Raw genomic sequence first — 26,412 nt, 5'->3', positions numbered from 1 at the left:
CATTCAGAATTTTAGACACACCAAGATAGGAAAGATGTTTTCTTCAAGGCTGTCAAATACAAATAGCCAAAACACTAAGAATGTAACATTTATATAATTCCTGATTGTGTCATGGTTCTTCTTGCTATAGGTAGTTTATATATATTATAAATGTATATATAAAAATAAAAAAATGTTTAAAAAAAAAGAAAATTGAGGTTGAAACAGTAGCTGTGTTTAAATCGAACACCTATAGCACAGCAAAGACTATGATATTTTATATCTATCTCCCTATGAATTCCTTACCTGCCATGTTGGCCTGTGAGGCACATCTGAGCCCATACTCCTATGGGTAGGGTACTTACAAGATCAAAGAAACCCTTAACCTTCCTGCCACTGACCTAACAGCGCCATCACTGTCATCACCAGAAAGGTGACAGGTGCTGGACGCTAAGGTACGCAGGCCTGCCTGACAAAGGGAGGTGTGGCCGAAGCTTGGAGCTCGAGGCTAGCTGAGGACCCAGAACACATTTCAGAGCAAGGTGCATGCGTGTCTTCCACCATCCGCGTCTCCAGCTAGACTCAGCTCCAGATCAGGCTTCCCCTTACGTCCCCTTAGCAACAAAACCAGTTGTTCTTTTGAGCTCCAGAGGGAGAGGACAGCGTTCTGGGCACCCTGGGTGCTTCCTGGTTCTAGGGAGGGGCCACTGGGCCATCAGAGCTCCAGGACTTGGTTGGACTGAACAGAGTGCAGTGAGGCCTCAGGCCAGTACCTTCAGGGAAGCCTCGGTTTTTAAAGGGAGGTAAGCAAAGGGGGCTCTCTCTTGGCCCTGCCTCTTCTAGAAGATTCTCTGGGAAGCCCATGGACCCCAGCCCTTTCTCTGTGCAGGTCCCTATTCTGGGTGTAGTGGATAAGCACAGAGAGAGGATTGCTGTGGTCTTTTTATTAAAGCTCTAACCAGGGGAAGCGATGCCGGGGCCTCTGGTTGGAAGCACTCAGCATTCACAGCAAAAGTGATGCCTCTGAACTGTATTTCTAACACCCACGCAAGGTCAGGAACAGACCCACTGAACAGGCTGTATTCTGAGTGCTAACGTGAACACTGCCCACACCAGTCCCACCATGGGATTAAGAGAGATTTTTTAATCTTTAGGTTGTAAATTTCCCCAGAGCTTTCTCAGTCCATCCACAGACTATAGTGCCTCTTTCTGATTATAAATGGTCATCCACTCACTCACTCAAAAGCACCTGCCATTGCTGGGCGTGGTGGCGCACGCCTTTGATCCCAGCACTCAGGAGGCAGAGGCAGGTGGATCGCTGTGAGTTTGAGGCCAGCCTGGTCTACAAAGTGATTCCAGGACAGCCAAGGCTACGCAGAGAAACCCTGTCTCAAAAAACCAAAAAGAAAAAAAAAAAAAAAAGAAATTTAGACAAGCAGCTAGCACTGTGAACATGAAAGAGTTTGGAAGAGTGCAAGGGAAGGCAGTGCAGTGAGATCATGCCTCGTAGATCTAGGTCAGATGTGGGCTGTCTGTAAGTATATCTGAGGAGAGCCAAAGGTGTGCGCTGTGTTGTTGGTTGTTTTGTTTTTCGAGACAGGGTCTCTCTGTGTTAGCCTTGGCTGTCCTGGACTCACTTTGTAGACCAGGCTAGCCTCGAACTCACAGAGCTATGCCTGCTTCTGCCTCCCGAGTGCTGGGATTAAAGGTGTGTGCCACTAAGCCTGGCTGGTATGGGCTGTTTTAAGGAGAGTAAATGAGTATTTATTTACAACGAAGCTGGTGTCTTACCAGTGTCCTTTCTGTTTCCCATCTCCCCGTGCTAAGGTGGAGATGACAGCATCCAGTGGAAAATGATTTTCCAATTATGTTTCCTCTGGTGATCAGAGAGCAATCAATCTATCAGTGGCCGAGGGAGGCAGGAGCCATCAATCACCGGCCTAAAGAGCCAAGGCCGCCTAGTCAGTAGGCAGCTTTATCTTGCTACTGGGGTCACTGGACCAGTCCTTCTATGAGGGAGAAGCTCTTTCTCTATATAATACTTAATTAATTATCAGTATATATTATGTAAAATAACTATAATTTTTAACAATATAATTATTAATTAAAAGCTTCATTAAAAAAAAGCTTTATCAAAGCGTGTGTATGACAGGGGAAGTATTTTTATGAAGGTGACAGCAAGGTGTGCCCCGCTACTGACAAAGGAGAGAGGGAGGAAGTCTTTTTCATATACTGGGGGGCCCACTAATAATCACCAGTTGGACTCTGCTGGTGGGTAGACAGGTATACAGCAGACGCATTTGTGAAGATCCACAGGCCTCACCCATCAGCTCGCTCACTCTCCTGGAAGACCTGTGGGGTCCAAGGTAGAGTGAGGGATGGGCTGACTCGTGAGTGAGAAGGGATCTTTAAGCAGGAGAAACCAGAGACCAGAAGCATGAGCATGAGAAAGGAGTAGGAGGTCCAGGCCAGGCTGCGGCTCTACACTCAGACGTTTCAACAGTTGTGATGTGATGACAGACATCCCTGGACGGAAAGAGAGCGACAGGGACCCAGGAAAGGCAGGGATGTGGGCGGTTCACTGTTCTGTCCCAGACTGTCAGGCGGTCTGTCCACAGCAGCATACCCACTCTGGGTTCTCTTAGGACAATTGGGGGAGAGGGTTGAAGGGGGCATAAGGGGTGCAGGGTGATGGACACTGAGAAGTGAGAACCAGAAGCAAGATTTGAACCTGGGTCTATGTCTGGACTCTGCAGGCTGAGATCTCAACCATTTCAGCCTCCCTGACCTGCACGTGCCTGGAGTGGTCTCGGTGAGGTCAGGTGGAGCCTCAGGAGAACAGCATCAGTGAAGTCTTCTATGGGCTCGTTACCGTATCCTCTCGTGGACTTAAATACGTGAAAGTTCAACTAACTTTCACTAGACATGTGTTGTCTGCGGTGACGGCAGCGAGCCAGTCAACAGGCCCAGGGAACAAGCTCTGGAAGAGAGCAAGCTCCCAGAGAACAAGAAACAGCCACAGTGTGACTGACAAAAGGGAGCCTTTATCAAATGATGAAAAATTTAAAGTCCTTAGCAGGAGATTGGGTGCATGTTCAACTGGTAAAAGCTCTTGTGGAACACAGCAAAGCCCTGGGTTCAGTCCCCAATGCCGCATAAGCCTGGTGTGGTGTCACATGCCTGTCCTCGTAGCACTGAGAAGGTAAGGCAGGAGAGCAGGGAGTCTGAGGCCAGGCCACACCATAGGGAACTGTCCCCGGTGAATAAGGAGAAAAGGGAAAAAGGAAAAACTCCCTGGGAATCGTATTAACAAAACAAGAACGCTGGGTGTGGTGGTGCATGCCTATAATCCCAGCAGGCGGATCGCTGTGAGTTCGAAGCCAGCCTGGTCTACAAAGTGAATCTAGGACAGCCAAGGATAACACAGAGAGACCTTGTCTCGGGGGTGGGGTGGGGGGCAGGGGGGTGGGGCGGGAAGAAAGATAGAAAAAAGAAAAGAAGACAAACATATATAATATTAGGAATCAAGAGAGGCAGAAGACTCCAAGGATGGACATTTAAAAATGGAAACTACCCACTATGCACCGCTTCATGGTGCTGAATCTAAAAGAGATAAAACGGATTTCTCCTCATGCTGGAGAGCATACCACAGGCAGGCCCCCTCCTCCAAGTTTCAACCTGACAGTAGAAATGGACACTTTTATAGAAAATTACAAATGAACTAAGTAAAAAACTTTTAAAAGAAATGGAAACAAAAGTTAACTTTTTTTTTTCCAAACAAAAGTTGCCAGGCCAAAAAGTTTTATGAGTAGGATTTATCGTATTTAAAAGGAATTAAAAAATATTATATTTTCTTCCGTCTTGTCAAATAGTAAAAGCTGCCATATTTCCAATTCATCCTTTGAGGGAAAAAACAGAACAAAACAAAACAGAAACAAAAGCAAGCTTTTTGTTGAAACTGCCAGTGACTTGCGTATAGACACTGAGTTGAGTGGAATGTGGTGAAGGCCGGAAACGCCATGAGGTAGGTTGTGAGACAGTCGGGACTGGGCAAGGTGGTGCACTGGCCCTCGGGAGGTGGAGGCAGGATGCTCAGCAGCTCTAAGCTACTCTTAGCCACAGGGCTGGCTGGAGGCCAGCGTGGGCTACATGAGATCTTGTCTCAAAGAATCAAACACAAAAGAAAGGCCATAGTTGGATTTCAAGTTGACTGATAAAACAGATTGCTCAATAAATGAGTTTGGGAAACTGGCTATTCACTTGCAAAAATAATAAAGTTAGATCAAGATAAATTCCCTGTAAAAATACAGTATAAATACACCGCGCCCCTTGGTTCCCCCCCCCCCAACCCCAGCAAAAACAACTGAAAATCTGTATAAGAAAAACATTTTTACAATCTTGGATGAAGAAGGGGCTTTTTCCTCAGCACAACATTAAAAGGCCAAAACCTCAAAAGAAAACATCACATCTTTAGTTTTTATATATTTATCTATTTTATTTTCTGAGACAGGGTCTAACTATGTAGTCCAGGCTGGCCTGAAATGCCTTCCCAGTGCTGGGCGTGAGCCACAGTTGGGGATTAAGAAAGCATATCTTTATGCTTAAAATTTCTGCACCAATTTGGTCCAAGAGAAAGCTGGGATTTTTAAATTGCATACATCATGTTCTACTGTGATTTCAGCTCTCAGGCAGACTCTGCAGGGCTCCCTATGTAGCCTGGCCTAGGCAGTAATACGTCTCCGGTGCCTTTTCATAGTGCTAAGTTGGTTATTTCAGCTCACAGCAAAGGTAACCACGTGCTTCTGCCACAACCCCTTCATTACAGACACACATACAGTTCAAGAGGGAGCTCCACCAAAGTGAGGGTATGTAGTACCTCCAAAAAGCTCAGAAAAGCTTCTGTGGGCAAGGCAGAATGGGCTGTGCCAATTCATATCTGTTTTGAGAGTGTATGAGCACATTGGGGCCCCTAAGAGCCACTAGCAATGCCTACACCAGAGAGCACCTATCAAAAAAGGGCTCTCTCACCCACCAGACTCTCCCCATGAAACGGGAGTAAGAAAGTTTGCTCACAAAATAAGCCATGTGTTGCCGGGCGTGGTGGCGCACGCCTTTAATCCCAGCACTTGGGAGACAGAGGCAGGTGGATTGCTGTGAGTTTGAGGCCAGCCTGGTCTACAAAGTGAGTCCAGGACAACCAAGATAACACAGAGAGATCCTGTCTTGAAAAACCACCAAAACAAAACAAAACAAACAAACAAAAAAATAAGCCATGTGTTAAGAGAAGAGTAAGGTGGGGAGGGTAGCTGTCAAGTGACGAGGGTCTTCAGCCTCCACCTGGTAATGGACTACTCTCCTGATTAACGAGAAGAAAACATACCATTCACATTTCTCCTGCTGAGAATTAAGAGTCAAACACAATACGCACTGAGAACCTGCTAAATATCAGGCAGCGTGCGCTTTAGACACACTGTGATGCTTCCTTTCAGTAAAGTGCATCTGGGTTATGGACAGAGGTGGCAATGCCTACCTATTCAAGAACAATCCAGGGATCCGAACATTTGTATTAAGTGACCAACACTCATGAATGCTGTCTGAACTAACAGCTCTTATTTGTATAAAATGGACCTCGGGCTAATGAGTCGGCGAGCAGGTCTTTCCTATGTGGCATGACACTTAGCATGCTTGAGATCACATGTTCAGAGCCCCGTTCAGAATCAATTCCCCCACTTGGAGACCTCTTTTATTCAAATTATAACCACTTATAACGACAGCCTGCAAATAAAGGCCTTTGCCCTTCCTTAACATATCGGAGTAGTTGTGCTGCCTAGAGATGCCAAGCACGAGTGACCCTCGGACATGGGGCTACTTACGGCAAAAGGGTGGTAGGGGGCACTGGGGGGAATTCCACGGGGCCCTGCTGGTGGAGGAAACACGGACAGTCCTGTTGAAAAGATGCCAAGCGCACTGAGGTTCAACCCTGGGATGAGATTGGCTTGTTGCTGGGAACAGAAAGGAAGAAAAAAGATGAGGGAGAGAAGCGGCCAGCCTCTGTCTCCTGTCTGCAAAGCCCCATCATGTCCCGGTCAGCTCTACCCTGGCACATGGACTTCCTCACCTTGTTACCGAGGGTGGACAACACGTCTCAGTCTGACTGTGACATTCCTGCAAGGATTCCTTGTCACCATTGGGTATTTGCACGTATCTTACTGTGGCCAGCAATGTCTTCTTCAGCTGCTTTCCTGCTGAGCCCTGGTCCCCACCTCATTGAATCTGTCTCCCTGTCTCCCTGAATATCCTGTGCCCTCTCACCTCTGGATCATGTCCCCCCACCCCCAGGCCCCCAGTTCTGGGCTCCCCTAACATTTCCATTTCCTCAAAGATACAAGACCGAGTCACAGGCTCAGTGCCTTGATCCTGCCTCACCTCCTTGAGATCAGTGGCTGTTTTCCTTAGAGCTATATTCAGGGTCTGGTACGTTAGTACTCAATCAATATTTGTTGGATGAAAGCAAATACCAGTCTTTTCTATCTGCCCAAGGATGGGTCGGGACCCCTCGCTAGCACTGACACACAGGCAAATCACTATCTGATGTGAAGACGGCTTCTCTTTCTGTCTCTACAACACTTAGCTGCCGCTTCAAGATCATTTGACCTATTTCACATCTCAACCTAGGATGCTCACCAGGGCTGGAGGCAAAGAGATGTCCCTATGCTGGCCTGTGTCCAGCCTGCCCCAATCCTTGGCTTCCTGACCATGAAGATTTTCCGTTGGTTTCCCTATGGGTGAAGTTACCCTGGAAATTGCCCCTTTGGGTAAGAACGCAGAACAGCAAGCTTGAATCCTTCGCCGTTACTTTGTGCTGCATGTTAAGATCCGTGACTTTGTGATCTCTCTCTCTCTCTCCCTCCCCTCCCTCTCTCTCTCTCCCCCCTTCTCTCCCAGAGCACGGACTTGGCACAGATAACTAACCAACATGCTCTGAAATACTGATGTGCAGTGCACTGATACCTCCTTTGAGTATATCCAAGATGCTCATGGAAAGACGTGTTTAGCAGAGGCATTAGGAGTCCACAAGGAAAGGATGGGACGACTAGAGGATGCTGCCACAAGGGCAAGCACACAGGAGGAAGCTTCTCTCCCTCTTACCCCATCCTGTACTGTGTGGTATGAGGTGCTCAGGCGAGGCTGAAGAGGTGTGTGGGATGGAACACTGACCCGAGAAAGACCTAGACCTGTATGAAGTGTTGCTGAGAGGGAGGCGGGGCTGCCCCACAGACCACTCCTCTGTGAGATGTCAGCAGGTGGAGATGAAGGCTCCCAGGAAGCCAAGAGGTCAGTGGGGCTGACAACCGGGGAAGCTGAGCTGTGCATGGCTGACCAGCAGGCCCTGTCCATCCTCAGCAAATTACACTGGGAAACAGAAAGCTTTTACGTCTCTGAGCCGAGCTTTGCTGATGGATAAATAGTTTTAAACAATTATGCAGTGAGAACTAAGTAACAGGAGGAATGTGTAGTCTTCTGCAAGCAATGGAGAACGCTCAAGTGGGTGACAGCCTTTACTAGGCAAACTAAGAGTACCAGCCAACAAGCAAGAGACGCCTTCCAGCAGAAGTTAGCCCTGTCCTTCCTCCCACAGGCCTGTCTGAAGTGCCTATTCAAATAGCCATCAGCTTTGACCTCAAGCAGCCCATGGTAGACAAGGCCTCTGCCATGTGATGACATTTGTTTTGACCCTGAATAACTAACTCTAGGCCTTACACATGCTACACACTTATTATCACACAGGAGCATCTCCAGCACATATATATACACATACACACATATATATGTATATATGTATACGTATACACCCACATATATATTCGTATGTGTATATATGTATACACACACATACATACATACATACATACATACATACATACATACACACACACATATATAATGGAGATGGGGTCTCAGTCTGTAGCCCCAGCTTGTTTGGAACTCAGGGTGTTGACCAGGCTATCCTCAAACTCACAGACATCCACCTGCCTCTTTCTTCGTCTCTCAAATTCTGAGATTAAAGGCCTGTGCCACCCAGCCTGGCTAAGGTATATACTTGAAACTTTAAAGAGAGAGAAGACATGACACAGCATTATACAAAGTTTAGAAAAGAGGGGAACCCACCTTCCTGGCCTTGATACTTTTATTCTCATATCTAGCACCCAGTCCTGTTTATCTATATAGGTGGGTAGCCTAGTTTTGACATCTTCCTTTTCTGATACAGGCCATCCTGAGCGTCACCCCACTTCATGGGCTCGACGGTATGACTTTACTGGTGATCACGCTGACTTGGGGTTGCCATAGTTTACTGACTGGTTTACCCTAGGAAGCCACAAGTTTTTCACATCTCCTAAGGCACGTTCTCGTCAGCCGACTACGATGAACAGCTACCCTTAGGCAGGCTGGGACCTGCCTCAGCGGTAGGAAAACAGGCCGCGCCGGGCACTCACATTAACAGCCAGCATGTCGTTCTCAAAGGCCTCTCGCAGCTTCTTCATGATCTCCATCTCAGCGCTGGCGCAAGCTTCAATGGTACCTTTCACCGTGATGGTCCTCTCAGGGTTATAGATGCTCAGATCCTGCAAGCTGGCCGACGGGGACGAGACAGGGAAAATAAAGTTCCAGACCACAAACACACCCTGCTAAAGATAAAGAGTGGATCGCTCCTAACACTACAGCCTAGAATCCCGGCTGTCCAATCCCGTCTTACTAGTGACACTGGGGGGGGTGTGTGGTAGAATGAGCCTAGGGCCTCACGCATGCTAGGGAAGCCTTCTATCCCTGAGCTGTGTCCCCAAGCCCCATGTTTTACTTGGTGTTTTGAGAAAGGCCTCACTCAGTCCCTTAGTGAACGGTGCAGTCAAGGCTGGCCTTGAACTTTAGTCTTTCTCTTCCCCTGGACTACAGGCCTGTGCTGCATTTTCATGGATCTGTGGGTGGAGCGCAGGGCCTCCCTCGTGCTGGTGAGTGCTCTCAGGGGCTACACAGCCAACCCTACGGATCTGCTCCCCATCCCATGTTTCCCAGAGTAACTGTGGCTGAGCGCATTCCCCGGTGGACGGAAGCAGGCGCTAGCGAGCTCGCATCAGTCGCCCCTGCGCATGTTTAGTTAGAAGGGGCAGCTTACGATGAGATGGTTATCTTGGTCCCTGTCTCATGTTCAATTTTCTTCAGATTTCTGCCTTCTTTGCCAATCAGTCTTCCAACGAAGCCATTGTGGGCCAAGATTTTCAGAGGAACCTCCTCAGCCCTAAAGAGACAGAGTAGACCCAGCACTTGGGACAGACGCCATCTTAGCTCGCAAGAGTCAGCACCTTTGTCTTTTATGAACGGAAGTCAACTTTTTAAAAGTTCTTTCCCAACCTCAGCTTATGAATTCTGACTAAAATGAGCCACACAGTGGTAAATCTAATTCCATTTCCTACCCAATACTAGGTAGATGGCAGTGGGCCCACTAGGCAGGCCTGTCCAGTGGGAAGTAAATAAATAAAAAGGAATCCCATAAAATCCAGGAATCTCGAGCTACGCATCGTGGCACATGCCTTTAATCCCAGCACTTGGGAGGGGGTGGCAGATGGCCTGGTCTACAAAGAGAGTTCCAGGATAGCCAAGGCTATTACACAAAGAAACCCTGTCTTGAGGGGAGACATTCTATTGGGACTCTAGATGAGAGAAGCATGGGAGAATGGCAAAGTAGAAGGATCCAGAGGGTCCTAGAAGCCTACAAGTAGAACATTATGATAGGCAGATTTGGGCCCAGGGGTCCCGCTCAAACTAAGGCACCAGCCAAGGACAATACAGGCGGTAAACCTTAAACCCCTACCCAGATCTAGCCAATGGTCAGAACGTTCTCCACAGTAGAGTGGAGAGTGGGATATTACTTTCTCACGTACTCTGGTGCCTCACCTTTGACCATGTCCCCTGGAGGGGGAGACCTGGTGGCACTCAGAGGAAGGACAGCAGGTTACCAAGAAGAGACTTGATACCCTATGAGCATATACAGAGGGAAGTAATCCCCCTCAGGAACAGTCATAGGGGAGGGGAATAAGGGGAAAATGGGAGGGAGGGAAGAATGGGAGGATACAAGGGATGGGATAACCATTGAGATGTAACAAGAATAAATTAATAAAAAAAGGAAGAAAAAAAAAAAAGAAACCCTGTCTCGAAAAAAAAAAAAAACCCAAAAAATAAAAAGCCCCCAGCAATCTCACTTCTGGACACACACACACACACACACACACGCGCGTTGTATATATGTGTGTGTATGATATATGAAATAAAAAAATATATATATCAAAACTTGTAAATCCACATTCCCAGAAGTGTCACTGAACAGCCAAGATGCTACAGCTGCAGCTGGACAAAGGACAGACGTTATGTGCTACCATGGGGAAGAACTTGGGGGCTGAGATTACAGGACGACCGATCTGTGGGATCATCCATCACGTCAAGCATCTGAAGCAATCCATCTGGTAGGAGCAGGAGGAGAACAGGAAGCCGGAGGGGGTTTAATGGGCACAGAGAGAGGTTCAGGTTTGCAACACGAGGAAATTCTCTCGCTCGCTCGCTATGTGAACAGTACGTTGTGTATTACAATGCGCATACATCCTATCACTTCTGTCCCTGTGAGCAACACCACACACGACCCCTCTACACTCACTGAGTAACACATGTAGAGCTTTTAAACATATTTCTTAATCTTACAGCAGCACTGAGCGGTCTGGGCGCCATGCAGACTTACAGTTTGGTCTCATCAGCCTCTTTCTGCATAATTTCAAGAATCATGCGGCATGCTTCCGATGTCCCTTCTGGGGTGGCATGGATGGTGACCGGCTTCTCTGCAGCCCCGGAGTTCTCCTTCCTGTGGATGTCCACCCTACAGGAAAAGAACCAGGGGCCATAGCATAGCGGTATCCGATAGGGCCCAGGCGCAAGAAAGCATAGTCCCAGCCAATGAATGCAGTGAGGACAGGGGGAGATGTGAGGAGGCCAGTGTGCAAGGAGGCTCGTGCCCAAATGTAAACCTCCTGTAGCTCTGGTCAGAAGGGGGTGCTGGGTCATTCTGACAGGAGTGCTGGGGGACAGGGGCACCCAGGCAACTTGGTAATAAAGCCAGCTTGGCTGATGAGGTATTTTGCACAGCCTTTCAAATGTCTGTAGAAGTAAACGGTGACGTGAGAAGAGAGCTGCCCCACGGAGTGGTGCCGCCCTCTGCACTGATCGCAGCCTTGAAGAGGCGTTTGTGAACCCGGATCCCAACACCAAACTCAAGCAAGCTTTGTGAATCTGCAGAGGGACAGCTGCGTGCCTTCCTCTGCCTTCCTAAGCCTTTCGTTTCACTTCTATTGGAAGTCTGCCGTCTTCCAGGCACTTAAGACTGATGGCTTGAAAGTCTGATGACTATATCTGACCTCTCTGGGCCCTGCTTGTTTTTAACTTTCAGCGTCACATAACAGATCACAGCCGATTTTTTACTTCGGCTGTTAGAAAGAGCCCAGGCTTCAGCCCACTTCTCAAACTGGCACATACTTTGAGAACTAATTTCCCTCCACTGAAACTTGTTGCTTTTTACAGCCACCTTACACAACTTTTGGAATCACAACAGGGATCAGTAAAAATTACTTTCTAGTGAGGCGAACTTGGGGATGGAGGGGCTGGCTCTTAGAATAAAAGGCACACAGGAGCACAACTTCTGTCCCCACTTCAGCACTCCCCTGCTGGCAGTCTGCACACTGGGTCTGAGCCACATCAGCGGCCGCACCTGGCGTTCCCGACACTGGAGGAACCCTTTCCTTTCAGGCGGCAGGACACTCACGCTCATCCCAATGACTGTACTAAGACCCACCAGCTCAGGCAAGCATATTTGCTGGTAATCTGGGACTTTGCAGCGCTGAGTTCATTTGATCTGCCCAACTATTTGTATTCTTACAACAATCCTGGTAAGATGTAGTGGCTTCTTTTTTTTTTTTTTTCTCTCTCACAGAAGTAACCGATACTCAAAGAGGTGAAAGATTTTATAGAACCTTGAACCCAAAAGTTGCTGTCTGCACATCCTGCATTAGAGTGTACAGTGTACAGTCTTACGGACGTATAAAAACCAATAACTCTACAAGTCATTTTGCCCACTGACTGCCACCTCCAGTTCAGTCTTTTTTTTTTTTAACTTAAAAAAAATTTTTAAAATTCATTGACTTTACATCCCAATTGTAGCCCCCTCCCAGTCCTCCCCTCCCTCCTGCTTTCCCCTCCCCACCCCAGTCCTCAGAAAGGGGGAGCCCTCCTTCCCTATCATCTGACCCCAGCCTATCAAGTCTCATCTGGACTGCCCGCATCCTCTTCCTCTGTGGCCTGGCAAGGCCGCCCCTGGGGGGGGACGGACATGGTCAATGAGTGGGCAGCAGAGTCCATGTCAGAGGCAGCCCCCGCTCCCCATATTGTGGGACCCACAAGGAGACTGTGATGCCTACTGACTACATCTGAGCAGGGGGTCTAGGTCCACACCATGCACAGCCCTTTGTAGGGAATCGGTCTCTGCAGCACCCCCTCCCTCTGCCCCTCCCGGGCTCAGATATGTTGGCTCCATTGGTCTCCTTATGGAGCCCCTGCCCCTTCCAGGTCCTTCTATGCCCCATCTCTTCCATAAGACTCCCCATACTCCACCCCAAAGTTTGCCTGTGAGTCTCAGCATCTGCTGCAATCCCCTGATGGGTGGGGTCTTTCAGAGGACCTCTACGGTCGGATCCCACTCTGTTCAATCTGGTCAGCTGCTTCCGGTGTCTACTCTATTTGCCCTTCTGAAGGAGATTTAAGCATCTTCCCTATAGTTAATTCGTGCTTACGTGTTCCTGGATTTCTCAAATATATTTCAATTTCGTGATATGATTAAAATAATCATGAAGACATGTTATGATTGAAAAGAAAGTAGTAATTTTGGACCCTTTGGTGTCCGTCTACCTTTGTATCCGACCCAAAGGGTCCAAAATTATTACTGTCTTTTCAATCGTAACAAGTCTTTATGATTATTTTAATCATATCACAGAATTTAAATATATTTGAGAAACCCAGGAACACGTAAGCACGAATTAGCTTCTCATTCTGTTCCTCCCTATCTCTATTATATACTACTTACTAAAATGTATTAAAAGTGAACATCCTACTTGTAATCCTTCTACGTTAGGAAACCTGGACAGTCTACAGAATGGCTACCCGAAGTCTGACTCAGCAGGAAGATGGAGCCCAGACCTGAACGTCCTGCGACCCAGCTGCCGGGGGATGAGCTGTGCTCACGTCGTGGCACAGAAGGGACCACCCTTCCTGGAGGTCCTTCGTGCTCTTCACTGCGTCATTAGCGTGGACACCGTGATATGGCACAGCCTCCCACCGCAGCTACAGGTGACCTGAGAGGGTGGCTGAGATGGGATACAGGTGACCCCTGAGAAGTAATCGAAGGAAACCCCGGAGGCACGTACCGGGACTGGGTCTGTTTAGTGATGTTCTTTATGGTCAAGCCCTCCTTTCCGATGATGGCACCAACAAACTGGGTGGGGACCAGGATCCGCAGCGGGAAATCAATCTGTCTGGCCTGAGGAGAGCTCCCGGGGCCGTGGCCTGGTTCCCGGGTTCGATGAGGGGGTGAAGGGGAGCTCACCTCTTCGTCGGGGATGTAGGAAATCTTGAAGGAGTAGTTCTCAAACTGACGCCCACTGAGCTTGTCGATGGCTCTGTAACACAGCAGGGTAGAAAAGCTGGCCGAAGAGTTCAGAAAAGACTCTCGCTGGCCATTTACGTGGTAACCCCGTGCCAAGCATGAAGGGTACAGGGGTGAGCAAGACAAATACCACCTCGGCCCCTGCAGGCTCAGCTAACAATTAAGCAAGCTCTCGCAGGACTTAGCACCAGGTGGCATAGATACAGTTCTGCAGTTTGCTCTTCTTTCCCACAACCAAAGACTAAACCCGCTCACACCAAAATTGTAGATAAGGGTCCAAAATTATTACTTTCTTTTTAACCGTAATACATCATCATGATTATTTTAGTCAGATCACGAAATTTAAATATATTTGAGAAATTCAGAAACACATAAGCGTAAATTAAAAAACTATATCTTCTCTATCTTTATTTTACTAAAATGTATTAAAAATGCATGTAATGTTTCTAATCCTTAAAATTTAGCTGACAGTCTATAAACATTTTCCTTGATCAAATATTTTTATATAATTCACCACCCACTCCACTTGACACTTTAAAAAGGAGGCCAGCCTTCTTCGAGTTCACTCTAGCTTTGACTGTTGAGCCTGCCTTGTGAGTTTGTAAGTTATGCCCAATCTCCTAGAACATGTGTTGCCACAGACAAGTGTGAAGTTATAGCTCCTCTTCTGGGGCAAATACTCAGAGACTAGACGGCCCAGGGTCCATCTGGCAATGTTTCAATATTTACTATTTATTCTATAGCTGCCAGGGTATACACTTATGCCCTTAACTCTCAGGGTTACAGATTATCTAAAGATAACTATCACACACAATTTGTTATTATATTTATTTATTTTTTTAAAAATATTTTTTATTTAATTTTAATTTATGTGCTGTGGTGTGATGGTGTCAGATCTTGGAGTTACAGACAGTTGTGACTTTCCATGTGGGTGCTGGGAATTGAACCCGGGTCCTTTCGAAGAGCAGGCAGTGCTCGTAATCACTGAGCCATCTCTCCAGCCCGTTATTGTATTTAAAAATCACACATGAAATGGGACAGTGCCTTAACATGGGACAATGCCTTTACATGTTTCTACAGCAATCCTACAAGGGTAACATTGAGCATTTGCAAATTCATTACAAAACAGAACCTTCCAAATTCAATGAAGGTGAGAGAACAATGTGTAGACACCACCCAGATGGTGCTGGGCTGTGGCTATGGTGGCTGCCAAGCTTCAGGGTGGATGGACCCGCACTGTTAGCAATGGACAGTTAGCTTCCTGAAGGCTGCTGGTATGAAAACAGATAAGCTGTATCTTCACATTTGCTTAAAACTACAAGAGCAGGGATGCTATTACCTTGGGGATGGGCATACACTGGGCTATATGCCACGGCCATGAAGTAGGACCACTTGCTATACTTCTAAGTGACAAAGCCTATGAGGCACTTCAAGGACGTCCTCCCAAGAGAACCTTCTTAGCTAGGCACAGTGGTCCATGGCTCAATTCACCCTCTTCCACAAAAGCCCAAAAGATAAAAAGCAAAAGAAATTTGTGTTTTGGGTTTTTTTTTGTTTTTGTTTTTTGGTTTTTTTTTTTTTGCTATTACTTAAAACTGAATCCCAAATCTATTAATAGTAAACTCAAAATTAATCATTGTTGGAGCAACACAGTAATGAATGGGGTAAGAGCAGGGAGTCCGAGCCAGGCCCATGGGTGGAACACTCCCGGACCACCAAGCCTGCCATTGTCACTGAGGCGGATCCTCTTTTTAATATTATACACAGGAAAGACTGTTGTTTTAGCCTCCATCCGGTGACTGTGGACACAAGGCTGTGCTCACTCCTCGTGGAGAACGGAGCACACTCTGGGGGGAAAAGGGGCCCCGTGAAGTTTGCCAAAGCAGCACATATATAGGCGCGGTGTCATAAAGCTGGTCCTCTCTTCCTGACACGTTCCTGTCTTTCTGTCGATGCCAAGGTGCGACACTGTTCAAGACAGTCTCTGTGCAGTCACCAGCAGCCTAGCGCCAACCCCGGGGGTGGCACTGACATGCCAAAGGAGGCAAGAACACCAGGAGAACATGGACGGGCTGGCTGACACCTGTCTTCTCTGAAAAGGTTTCCAGATGGAGACCCCAAAGGAAACCGAAGAGAAACCCAAATAAACCTGCAAGGAAACATAACCAACCCCACTTACATCTTTGCTTCTTCTCTTGTTGTATAGGTGACGTTGACAACAGCAGTTTCTGTATCTGTGTTAACTAGGAAAGAAATGAAAACTACATCATCATTTTAAAATAGCTATCGCCCTATGGTCCAACGGAGGCTAACTCCGGAGGAAGATGCACAAAATGCTGTACTGTCTTTTTTTTTTTTTTTTTTTTTTGAGACAGGGTTTCTCTGTGTAGCCTTGGCTGTCCTGGACTCACTTTGTAGACCAGGCTGCCTCGAACTCACTGCGATCCACCTGCCTCTGCTTCCCGAGTACTGAACACTATACCATCTTAACTGTAGTTATGTGCACCTCTATGCTTGTTAACCTGTATTTACAGAACTTGTGAGTGACATGTCTGTTATCACTGCAATCAATTGCACACATAACATGCTGCCCTCTGTCTCACTTATTCTGTAAGTACTTCTGAGTGAGCATGTGCATGGGAATTGTCTGAGTGTGTTTATTTTATGTGTTTTCACTTTTAATATTCGCATAGAACGGCAGGAAGCTATTGGGCCATGAACTGCTTCACCATTAGTCACCGGGGAGTGTGCTGGGCCCGGTACTGCCACCCTAAAGTGCTGCCAAGTCACCTCCATTGGCAAACACCATTTGATGTTGTACCCTTCTGAATTACTTCTTCAGGCTAAAGTCACAGAGGAAAAGTGGGTGGAAGGACATGACACAGAGAAAAATTAGAGAAAGAAAAAAATGCCACAATTCTTTGTTTTTCATATTTCAAACTATTCTTCTACACCTATTTATTTTTTATTTTAATTGTTAGCTAAAACACACAGAATGTTAAAGTTTTCCTGTCTGTAGCCTTCTAGATGGACAGAGAAGGCTGCAGACTTGGTCCCAGAAAAGGCATCCTCTGGGAATCATGGATCCTTAATTTTGCCCTCGCTTTTGATTTTTATTTTTATTTTTTACTAATATCCTCTGTTCTTCAAAGATGTTTGTCTTCTGCAAGTCACATGGTTCTTTGATTCTAGACAAAGCTGAGCTCCATGTAGGTGGTTTATTTCATTGCTCATTAAGTTCATGTTCCTAAGACTCTACTGATAGGCTCTGCTGGGTCAGAGATCAGCCACAGAACCAGCCAAAAAGAACAGCACAACAGTTTGTGTCTTGAGGTGCTGGAAGCTGGGTAGGCACCAGTGCGCAGGTGCTGCAGGGCTGCGTGTTGTCGCCATGGGCAGTCACCAACGTGCAGGTGCTGCAGGGCTGCGTGTTGTCCCAGTGCCCCTGAACACCTCGTCCTCAGGGAGCAACAGCCTGGACTGGTCTCATGGTTCCAGCTGCTAATCTGTCTCCATCTCCTCAAAATCGGGATTTCAGGCATGTGCCACCACATCCAGATCAGGTACTGGTTCTTAAAAACTGTTCTGAAGTTCACACCTGTGAAGCCATCTTGCTCACTCTCCTACGAGAATGTCTTCCGTTCAATGATAAGGAGGTGGAACTGAGGGCAGATTTTTTTTTCTTTTAAAGACAAGTCCTGGCTGTCCTGGACTTGTTTTGTAGATCAGGCTGGCCTTTAACTCACAGAGATCCGCTTGCCTCTGCCTCCAGAGTGCTGAGATTAAAGGCATGCGCCACCATCCTACCCAGCTATGAGGACAGAATTTTTAGAAAGTTTTCTTCTGAGCGCTTTCCCTTCAACTCCGCGCCCCGGCAAGCAGCAGTAAGAAACAGAGCCATGTTCTGAATCACCGAGGGGAGATCACCCCAAACAACTGCTGCCTCAAAGCAAGTATGTTAATCACACTGACAGACTGGATCGTTTGTGAGAAATCAGATCCTATATGATCTCCTGGGGACTGTATGATCCCTTATAGTTTATGAAATTCATAGACAGGTTTTCATTGAGCCACGTGACCCTTCAACCATCGAGGAAAGGGGAGAAATTGTGAGCTCATTTTATACAAGATGGAAAATGGAGTCAGTGAGGGTCAGTTGGTGAAGCTCAGTTTGCAGGCATTAAGCCATCAGGGCCAATGTAAAAATAATCCTTACCATACTTTGGCGTCTTCATTGTCAGGATCTTAGGGGTCCACCTTTCGGGGACTCCTAAAGAGCTATGTAAGATAGCAGCTTCTGGTGCCTTTTTAGTCCTCCTTAAAAAGTGCTTTAGGCACCAGCCACAGTGGCACATGCCTTTAATCCCAGCACTCGGGGAGGCAGAGGCAGGCGGATCTCTGTGAGTTCGAGGCCAGCCTGGTCTACAAAGTGAAACCAGGACAGCCAAGGCTACACAGAGGAAACCCTGTCTCAAAATACAAAACAAAACAAACAAGTGCTTCAGGCTTCAGCTAATAACAAGTAGAGAAGGAAGTATTTCCTGAGATACACAAAGCCACTCAGAGATTGTTCATTTGTGAGCCACGCCCCACGCCCCCTGCCCACAAGTGGTCAACCCTAAGTGCTCCAAGAATCTCAGTGTGGAAGTCTTATCTCACAGCAAACAGACATTAGGTTGTGCTCTCGCCTTCTAGTGAGCTGGAGTTAGTTAAGTAACAACAGCAGTGCCAACCCAACTATCTTCAGAGGCATTAAGCTTGCCCCACTCCAACTGTGCTTGTCCAGCACTTAGCTCACCACAAGTATTAATAAGCCTGAAAGCCGGGAGTGGTGGCCACGCCTGTAATCCCAGCACTCGGAGACAGAGGCAGCTAGGTCTCTGCGAGTTGGAGGCCAGCCTGGTCTATATAGTGAGTTCCAGCCAACCAGGTTACGTAGAGAGACCCTGAAATAATATTCCTTGGACAACTAAACTCTACAGGTACACGGAGATGGATGACGGACAGACTCAGATGCCTCTGACAGACAAGTGTACAAACCCTACACCAGAGGGGCGATGGGACTTGCTGCCTCTCCCCGATGACCCCCAACCTATAAGGAATAGAAGACTAGGTCTTCCCCAAAGTTCAGGAGGCGAGCTTCCTCACTTCCTCACTTATTACCTTGCTCTACGTTCTCCACTGTCCCATACTCGGCCAGCAGTCCATCCAACACCTGTAAAGATACAGGAAGAGAAGATGACAAAAAAAGACAGCGACTTCCCTCTGCAATCGAACCGAACCGCTACGTCAAGTCTGCGGGAGTCATGTGCGTGAGCCTGCACTTGGGGGCTTCCATAACTAAACAGAACTCGACAGTCTGAGCAGTCAGGGCGTTTTTCTGCTGACTGGTCCCCAACAGGCTACTCACTAAGGTGACACTGCACAATTTCTGCGTCTTGGTAACTGATCAGTCATATTCCTATGGTGACCAGCACCGTGCTGCTGAATTGAAAGGCAGAGCACAGGATAAGTCTTGTATAGGGGATTTAACAACCCTCCCTTCGGCTTTCCTCCGGGGGATCTCCTGACGTCTTCAAGAAACAGACTGTGCACGCTTCAGATTTTCCGTAGTAAACAAACAAAACCAAAACCAAAACCAAGTTAAGGATAGAGAGATGGCAGTACAGAGTGCACACTACTCATGTAGAGGTCCTGAGCTCCTTCCTCACACCCACATGGCAGCTCACAACCACTTGAGGTCCAAGGGATCAACTGACCGCTCTGGCCTCACGTGTTCCTGCACGCGTGTGCTGCACGCAGACCCGCACAAGCACACATACATACACATAAAAAGTAATAAATATCTTTCAAGTTTGTTCTTTTTTCCAGGTTTATTTTTGAGATAGAGTCCGGCTGTCGGTATCTCTGGCTGGGCCTGGAAATCCCTATGTAGACCAGGCTAGACTCTCAAACTCAAGAAATCTGTCTGCCTCAGCCTCCTAAGCACTAGAATTAAAGTCACATAGCAGTGTGCCTGGTTGTTTTGTATTTTAGAGGTGTGTGTGTGTGTGTGTGTGTGTGTGTGTGTGCATGTGTGTACATGAGCTCACACACACATGAAGACAGGTGCCTGCTGAGACCAGAAGATTGGATCTGAGGTTATAAGTAATTAATTGTCAGCTGCCCACTGGAAATTGAACTTGTATCCTCTGCAGTGATAGCTTGGGCTCTTAACCACTGAGCCAGGCTCTCCAGCTCAGGCCTTTCCTTTCTTCCTTTCTTCCAAGACAGAGATAAAATACAGCTTTCTTCCAGGCTGTTTTGGTTTCCTGTGGGTTGGGGCAGTTTGCTCTGAACAGTGAGGCCACCCCTTGCATTCTACTGTATTTTATATTAAGATAGCAATCTTCTAACTTTCAGTGCTCTGAAAATATATCTTATCTGTTCTCACAGTGACTAACTCAAAACAAAACAAACAAAAAACAGAGGGAAAAAAAATCTACTCTAAGGAAGAACTTTGTTTCCATAGGCTTCCTGGTGACTCAGCCAATCGGAATGGGAAAAGATCAAAATTGTTCATGGCATCATGGGATAAAAATCACAGAAAGGCTGGTATGCTGCTGCTGCTGCTGCTGCTGCTGCTGCTGCTGCTGCTGTTGCTGCTGCTCCGTGGCCTGGACCCAAGGGAGCTGACTGCGAGGGGTCCGAGAGCACACTGTCAAAGGATAAACACAACCTCTAACTCACTCTGTGTGCCCCACACTGGAAGGAAAGGACAGTGCCCCGAGGTTCTGGGAGAAAGTCTGACAGCCTTAAATTCCTCAAGTAAAAGGAAGCTTAGCCACGGGGCAGCTGGATGCCGGGGCTTACCTCCCACTGCAGGTGAGGTGGGATGTTTCGAATCTGGATTTTTCTGCTCCTGTAAAGACACGACCAGTTTACAACATTTTCAGCACACACTCCAACTTCGGCAAATAACAAAACCAGACGTAAGATGGAGACCAAGTTCACTGTCCGCCTTATTTACCAAGCCATTCACAGACCATTCCTATACGAAGAGTAAACAGGCACTATGTGTTAAGGTTTCCAATTACCTTGAGAGGTTGGGAAAAAAATCCAGACACCAGAACAAGTTAAAGAAACTACAATTTAAAAACAGACGTAAGTTTCCAATTTCCTACCAAAGTAGGAGGCTAAACCATCACATATTGCTTCAACAATTATTCTCTCAAAATATGTATGCTTGCAACTGATCCTTCCCATCCCTTGGCTCAAACACAGTGGGTAAAGTCACAAATGCTTCGGGCTTAAACAAAATCGGATTTTGTTTCATGTCAAACTGCATTTCAAAATTTAAACCAGCACTTGTTTCCGCGTGTCCTTCACGCTCATTTCAATACTGTTTCATTAAATACATGCTCCCCGCAGTCTGCACCTTGCTTTCTCACTAACAGCAGCACACTGACAATATTCCTATCTTACGGAGAAAGCATCCTCATTCTGTTTTCTTTCTTTCCTTTTTAAAAAAGATCTATCTATCTATCTATCTATCTATCTATCTATCTATCTATCTATCTATCCAGTATTCTGTCTGCATGTACTCCTGCAGGCCAAAAGAGGGCACCAGATCTCATTATAGATGGTTGTGAGCCACCATGTGGTTGCTGAGACTTGAACTCATGACCTCCAGAAGAGCAGCCTGTGCTCTTAACCCCTGAGCCATCTCTTCAGCACCCCCCGTTCTATTTTCTACCCCATGAATGTCCCGACATTTATTTCATCCAACCATTTTCCTTAACACAGGCATTTAGACCTTTCACTACTTTTTATTTCGAAGTCTTTATTAGGACATCCTGCTAGTCTGATGGCTCTAAATGATTCAGTCATCTTCTGCTTTTTAATATAAGCATTAAAATTACATAAGAAAAAAAAACTCGAGCTAGGCCTTGTTACCCAGGCTCTTTATACCAACATTCATTGCAGGATTTTCTGAGATAGTGGTAAACCGTGAGAAGACGACTCATTGGTACCCAGAGGTGCAATATTTTCACTGAGCTCAAATTCCATAAACACTCATTTTGGGGGATTCTGGAGAAGACGTGTGGTGCCCACAGTGGATCCCCCAATCCTTTCCCCCTCTTTCTTATGTCAGTATTACCAAACAGTGGCTGTACAAAGTCACATGGTTCCCCATGACTTCAATTCAAGCAATGGCCTCCAGGGAAAAATGCTGAGATTTAAGCAGAGAGAGAGGAGGGGGAAAAATAGCACAGAATAGGAAAACCAGTGAAGTGAGGGCCTCATTTCCTTTGTGCACAAGCGGTATGAGAAAGTATGTTTGCAGACCAGAGGACAGCCTGAGGTGCCGTTCCCGCAGAGGCAGGTGGCCTTGCGCCTCTGTAGACTGATGGGTCCTCTTCCCCAGGTGGAGCTCCTGAAAGCCATCAGGTATATGAGGTTGGCTGGTGCTGGGATCACACATGTGAGCTGCTGTGTAACTGTTGGCGTGTGAATGTGCTGTGCTAATGCCTAGTATGGCCCAGGCTGCAGAACCTCACGTCTTGGGTCAGGATGGAAAAAGCAGAAGGAGGAGGAGGAGTCAAGAGCCACTTTGTCACGGTGCTGTGAAGGCAGGTTTCTCACACTTAAAAAAAGATGCATGCCTGTGGTGACTGCAAAGGAATGTCCACAGAAGATGTCACCAAACCCATTTGTAGAAAAGCCATCAGAATTTAAGAAATTAGGATAGGGGAAAAAATGCTTATTTCCAGGTATAAATATTGCCTTTAACTGCCAACCAAGAAGATAGTCCATAGCAAGAAACTCCCTCATGAGCTCAAGGATATTTGAACAAGGACAGCTACTGCACACCTGTCTACCAGCAGATGCTAAGTGAGAGCGTACACACAGCTGTAAAAATGGAGTAGGCACATACACACACGTACACACACAGGGAGCCCTCCAAGGCATGCTGTTACAGAAAACCAATTACTACTTAAGTTGATCCTGGCTTTGTAAATTATTTATTTATTTTTTATTTTTAAAAAAAGATTTATTTATTTATTATTATGTATACAGTGCTCTGCCTGTATGTACACCTGCAGGCCAGAAGAGGGCATCAGATCACATTATAGATGGTTGTGAGCCACCATGTGGTTGCTGGGAACTGAACTCAGGACCTCTGGAAGAGCAGTCAGTGCTCTTAACCTCTGAGCCATCTCTCCAGCCCTAAATTATTTATTTTTAATTAAATGTAGTAGTTGTGTGAATGTGTGTATGTGTGTGTGTGTGTGTGTGTGGTGGTGGTGTACGTATACTATGTATGGGTGCCCATGAAGGCCAGAATGAGATCCCATGGGACTGGGGTTACAGGGTGGTTGTGAGCCAACCAACAAGGGTGCTAGAACCTGAAATTGGAGTCCCTGGAAAGAGCAGATTTTACTCTTCAGCCACTGAGCCACACCAACAGCCTCAAATCTCCCTCCCTGGCCTGCCCCTCCACCCCCCACCCCAGTGCAAATCACAACATACGGGCTGTTGTTGTGGCTGGCTTGAATTTACTATGTAGCCAAGGATAGCCCTGAATTTGTGAAGCCAGAGTCTCCTTTCTAAGGCTCCCAGCTACTATAAGTGTTTTCATTGTTGACTTTTTTTTTTTTTTAACAAGTAAGATGAGGCTGGAGATGTGGCTCAGTAATCCAGGGCACTGAGGAGTAGGTATGCCCACATGTACACTATGATGGCGGAGCAAGGCACTAGCTATGAGTAAAGCAGAATTCTGTTGATCTTTAGCAGAACAGTAGCATTTGGTTTTCCCCCTAGGTGGCTGGCCTATCCAGTCTCAGGTCCTTGGCCACCAGCTCAGTGTCAGCAAGGGTTCAACTCACAGGGTGGGCCGTAAAGCGCACGAGGCATTGACTGGTTACTCCTACAGGCTTTGCGCCACTCACTACATCATCAGCGCATCTCGCAGTCAGGTTACCACTATAGACCGAAGCGTTTGTAGCTGGGTTGGTGTTGGTCTTTCTCCTTTACTGATTATGTATACAGTGTCCTTGCCTGCATGTACACCAGCACACCAGAAGAGGGCACCAGATCTCATTATAGATGGTTGTGAGCCACCATGTGGTTGCTGGGAATTGAACTCAGGACCTTTGGAAGAGCAGCCACTGCTCTTAACCTTTGAGCCACCTCTGCAGCCTGTCTCTTTACTTTCAAATTTCTATAATCTTTCTACCCTCTTTTCTGCAACATTTCTCAAGTCTTAAATGGGTTGTATCTTGGGCTGAGCCCTCCACTAGCCTCAATATATTGCAGCCTCTGGTCTCTGGGCCTCCATTTGCTGAGAAAAGAGATATCTCTGATTAAGACCTCTGATTAAGACCTAGAGTTTTTGTGGTGGTCTGAATGAAAATAGCTCCACTGGCTCATAGGGAGTGGCACTATTAGGAGGTGTGGCCTTGGAGTGGCCTTGTTGGAGGTCACTGGGGGAGGGCTCTGGGGTTTCAAATGCTCAAGGCAGGGCCAGTGTTGCTGTGTTTCTTCCTTCTGCCTGCCCAGCCAGATGCAGAATTTCCAACTACCTCTCCACATCATCTCCATCACTCATCTCCTCAACTCTTTTTTTTTTTTCAACATAAAAGAAAATAGCTTTGGCTTTCGCAGTCTTCTCTGTGGGCTCACCGATACTCTCTCTCCCGACCCTCCAGTAGTTTAATGGGACGCAGACTAATAAAGTCTCAAAGACGCATGCAAAACACCCTTCAGTTTTTATCGGGAAGGCTTCCCCTTCTGTGCGTCCCATTGAAGCCTTATCACTCCCAGTAGCATGGTGAGCACTGTCAATACTTCTCAGATAAACAAGCCAAGTCCCTTAGGGGATGGCAGTGTTTTGCTTTCTATATTTAAATATTTACTCTTAGACTGTCACACTGGAGTTGCCAATTCAACCACAAAATTTTCTATCCCAAGTACATATTTTGTTTCAATAGATCCTGGGTAGGATGCACTCCCTCAGATAAACAACTGGGCTCAGGAATGAACGTGTGGCTTTTCCTTTCAACAGTAACCTCATTGCAGATCTTCACCATCCCATCTCTCCTCCAGGAAGGGCCACTCTGAAAACGTCCCCATAGGTGAGGACACGTGGAAAATTACCTGCTTCAGTTTTGGCAGGCTGTGTCATGCCTCATGAGGCAAGATCAAGTTTGAGATCCTCCCCCAAAATATAGGTGGGAAAAATTCCAGAGGGTTCTCTGCTAAGGGTAAGGACATTCATGCATTGCCTCAAATACGAATGCATTTGAATTCAAGAACGTGAGACACTGATACAAAGAATGTGTCTGCCTTTGCGCATCCCAAAGACGCACACTTGCTTCGGCTGTCCAAGGCTGAAACACAGGGGGAAGAAAGCAAGCATTCTACGTAGTCTCTTTCTCTCTGCTGCGACAAAGTCCTGTTGTGTGCTGGGGAGGGCGGTGTTCTGAGGCATGGATTTAGAATGCAGCTCAGGCCAGCCTTTGACTGGCTGTGTAGCCCAGGCTTGCCTCAAACGCAAGATCCTCCTGTCTCAGTTTCCTGAGTGCTGGGATTGCAAGCGTGTGCCATCATGTGCTTAACAAAACCCTTTTCTAGAAAAGCGATTAACTGCCTTTATACGGGCACTGACTTAAAGAATCTGCAATTAAGACTAACTAGGGCACAGATATTTGCATATAGCAGTGAGTTCAGGAAGTAATGAAGAACCATCTGAATATATAAGGACTGCCTCACGTGGTACCCGAACATGCTCACCCAGTCACCGGGAACCGAGCCCTCCTCAGCATCATGCCCACTGATTTCTCTAAGCTACGCTTGGATCTACCCTGTGCCTCCTCCGCTGCTACCAGCATCCTTCTCGCTTTTCCTCTCGGGCCCCAGAAGGTAGGACCACAGCAATGTTCAGCGACCAGCGGCCACAGGAGCACCTGCTGCCTACAGGTGTCACTCCATTTTACTGATGACAAGCCACTTTCTTCCATTCCACACTATAAACCATTTTACTTCCCCCCCAAAATAAAAACTACACCCACAGTCTTTGTCATTACAGTCATGATGATGAATATGACTTTAAACTCTGGCTCTCTCACACACACACACACACACACACACACACACACACACACACACACACACACACCCCACATGAGCTCCTCTCACCAGCCAATCAGATCGTGTCCCGGCAGGAGGTCCCACCTCACCCACACTGAGGGCTGGAGCCCTGAGATTGATTTGCAGTCTAGGATGATCTTTACATTTAAACAAGCGTTACCAAGTGATGGAACAAATGCTGCTAAAGATCTATTAGAAGTCAGTCCTTTCGGGTGGTCCAACCAGAAGCCTGTGGGCTGCACGCAACCCAGGGTAGCTGTGAATGTGGCCCAACACACTCGCAGCCGGCACCATGTCACGACCTCAAAAGGCTGAACACCTGCACACTGGGGTGCAACAGCGAAGGAAGAAAAGCTATTGATAGCGTCCTTTCCAGGGAGTGACACAACAGCCACCATTGTGACAAACAGCAGGATGTAACTTACAGTTGTTTGCTAAATCCAGGCTCCTTATCTTTTCCCAGTCCATTTTTTAGGGTTCGTTTTCTGCTAAAAGCAAACCATCTTTAAATACCTGTGCCTGTATCCTATCCTTAGGATGTAATAGAC

At 46.9% G+C, this 26,412-nt stretch overlaps 1 protein-coding gene across 1 annotated transcript in view; it reads right to left on the bottom strand.

Moving 5' to 3' along the window:
- The window catches only part of IGF2BP2 (insulin like growth factor 2 mRNA binding protein 2), a 120,931-nt gene that overhangs the window by 12,547 nt on the left and 81,972 nt on the right, over positions 1-26,412 (bottom strand). The window contains exons 3-10 of the mRNA XM_084801746.1: positions 20,585-20,633; positions 18,896-18,947; positions 15,912-15,975; positions 13,494-13,745; positions 10,766-10,900; positions 9,152-9,274; positions 8,475-8,610; positions 5,853-5,981 (exon numbers count right to left, since the gene is read on the bottom strand). Of these exons, the coding sequence (XP_084657872.1) occupies positions 5,853-5,981; positions 8,475-8,610; positions 9,152-9,274; positions 10,766-10,900; positions 13,494-13,745; positions 15,912-15,975; positions 18,896-18,947; positions 20,585-20,633 (940 nt within the window). The remainder of the gene's footprint in view (positions 1-5,852; positions 5,982-8,474; positions 8,611-9,151; positions 9,275-10,765; positions 10,901-13,493; positions 13,746-15,911; positions 15,976-18,895; positions 18,948-20,584; positions 20,634-26,412) is intronic.

The sequence above is a fragment of the Acomys minous genome (assembly GCF_964271855.1).
Source record: "Acomys minous genome assembly, chromosome: 11".
Lineage (NCBI taxonomy): Eukaryota > Metazoa > Chordata > Mammalia > Rodentia > Muridae > Acomys > Acomys minous.
This window is presented reverse-complemented; position numbering and strand designations above follow the sequence as displayed.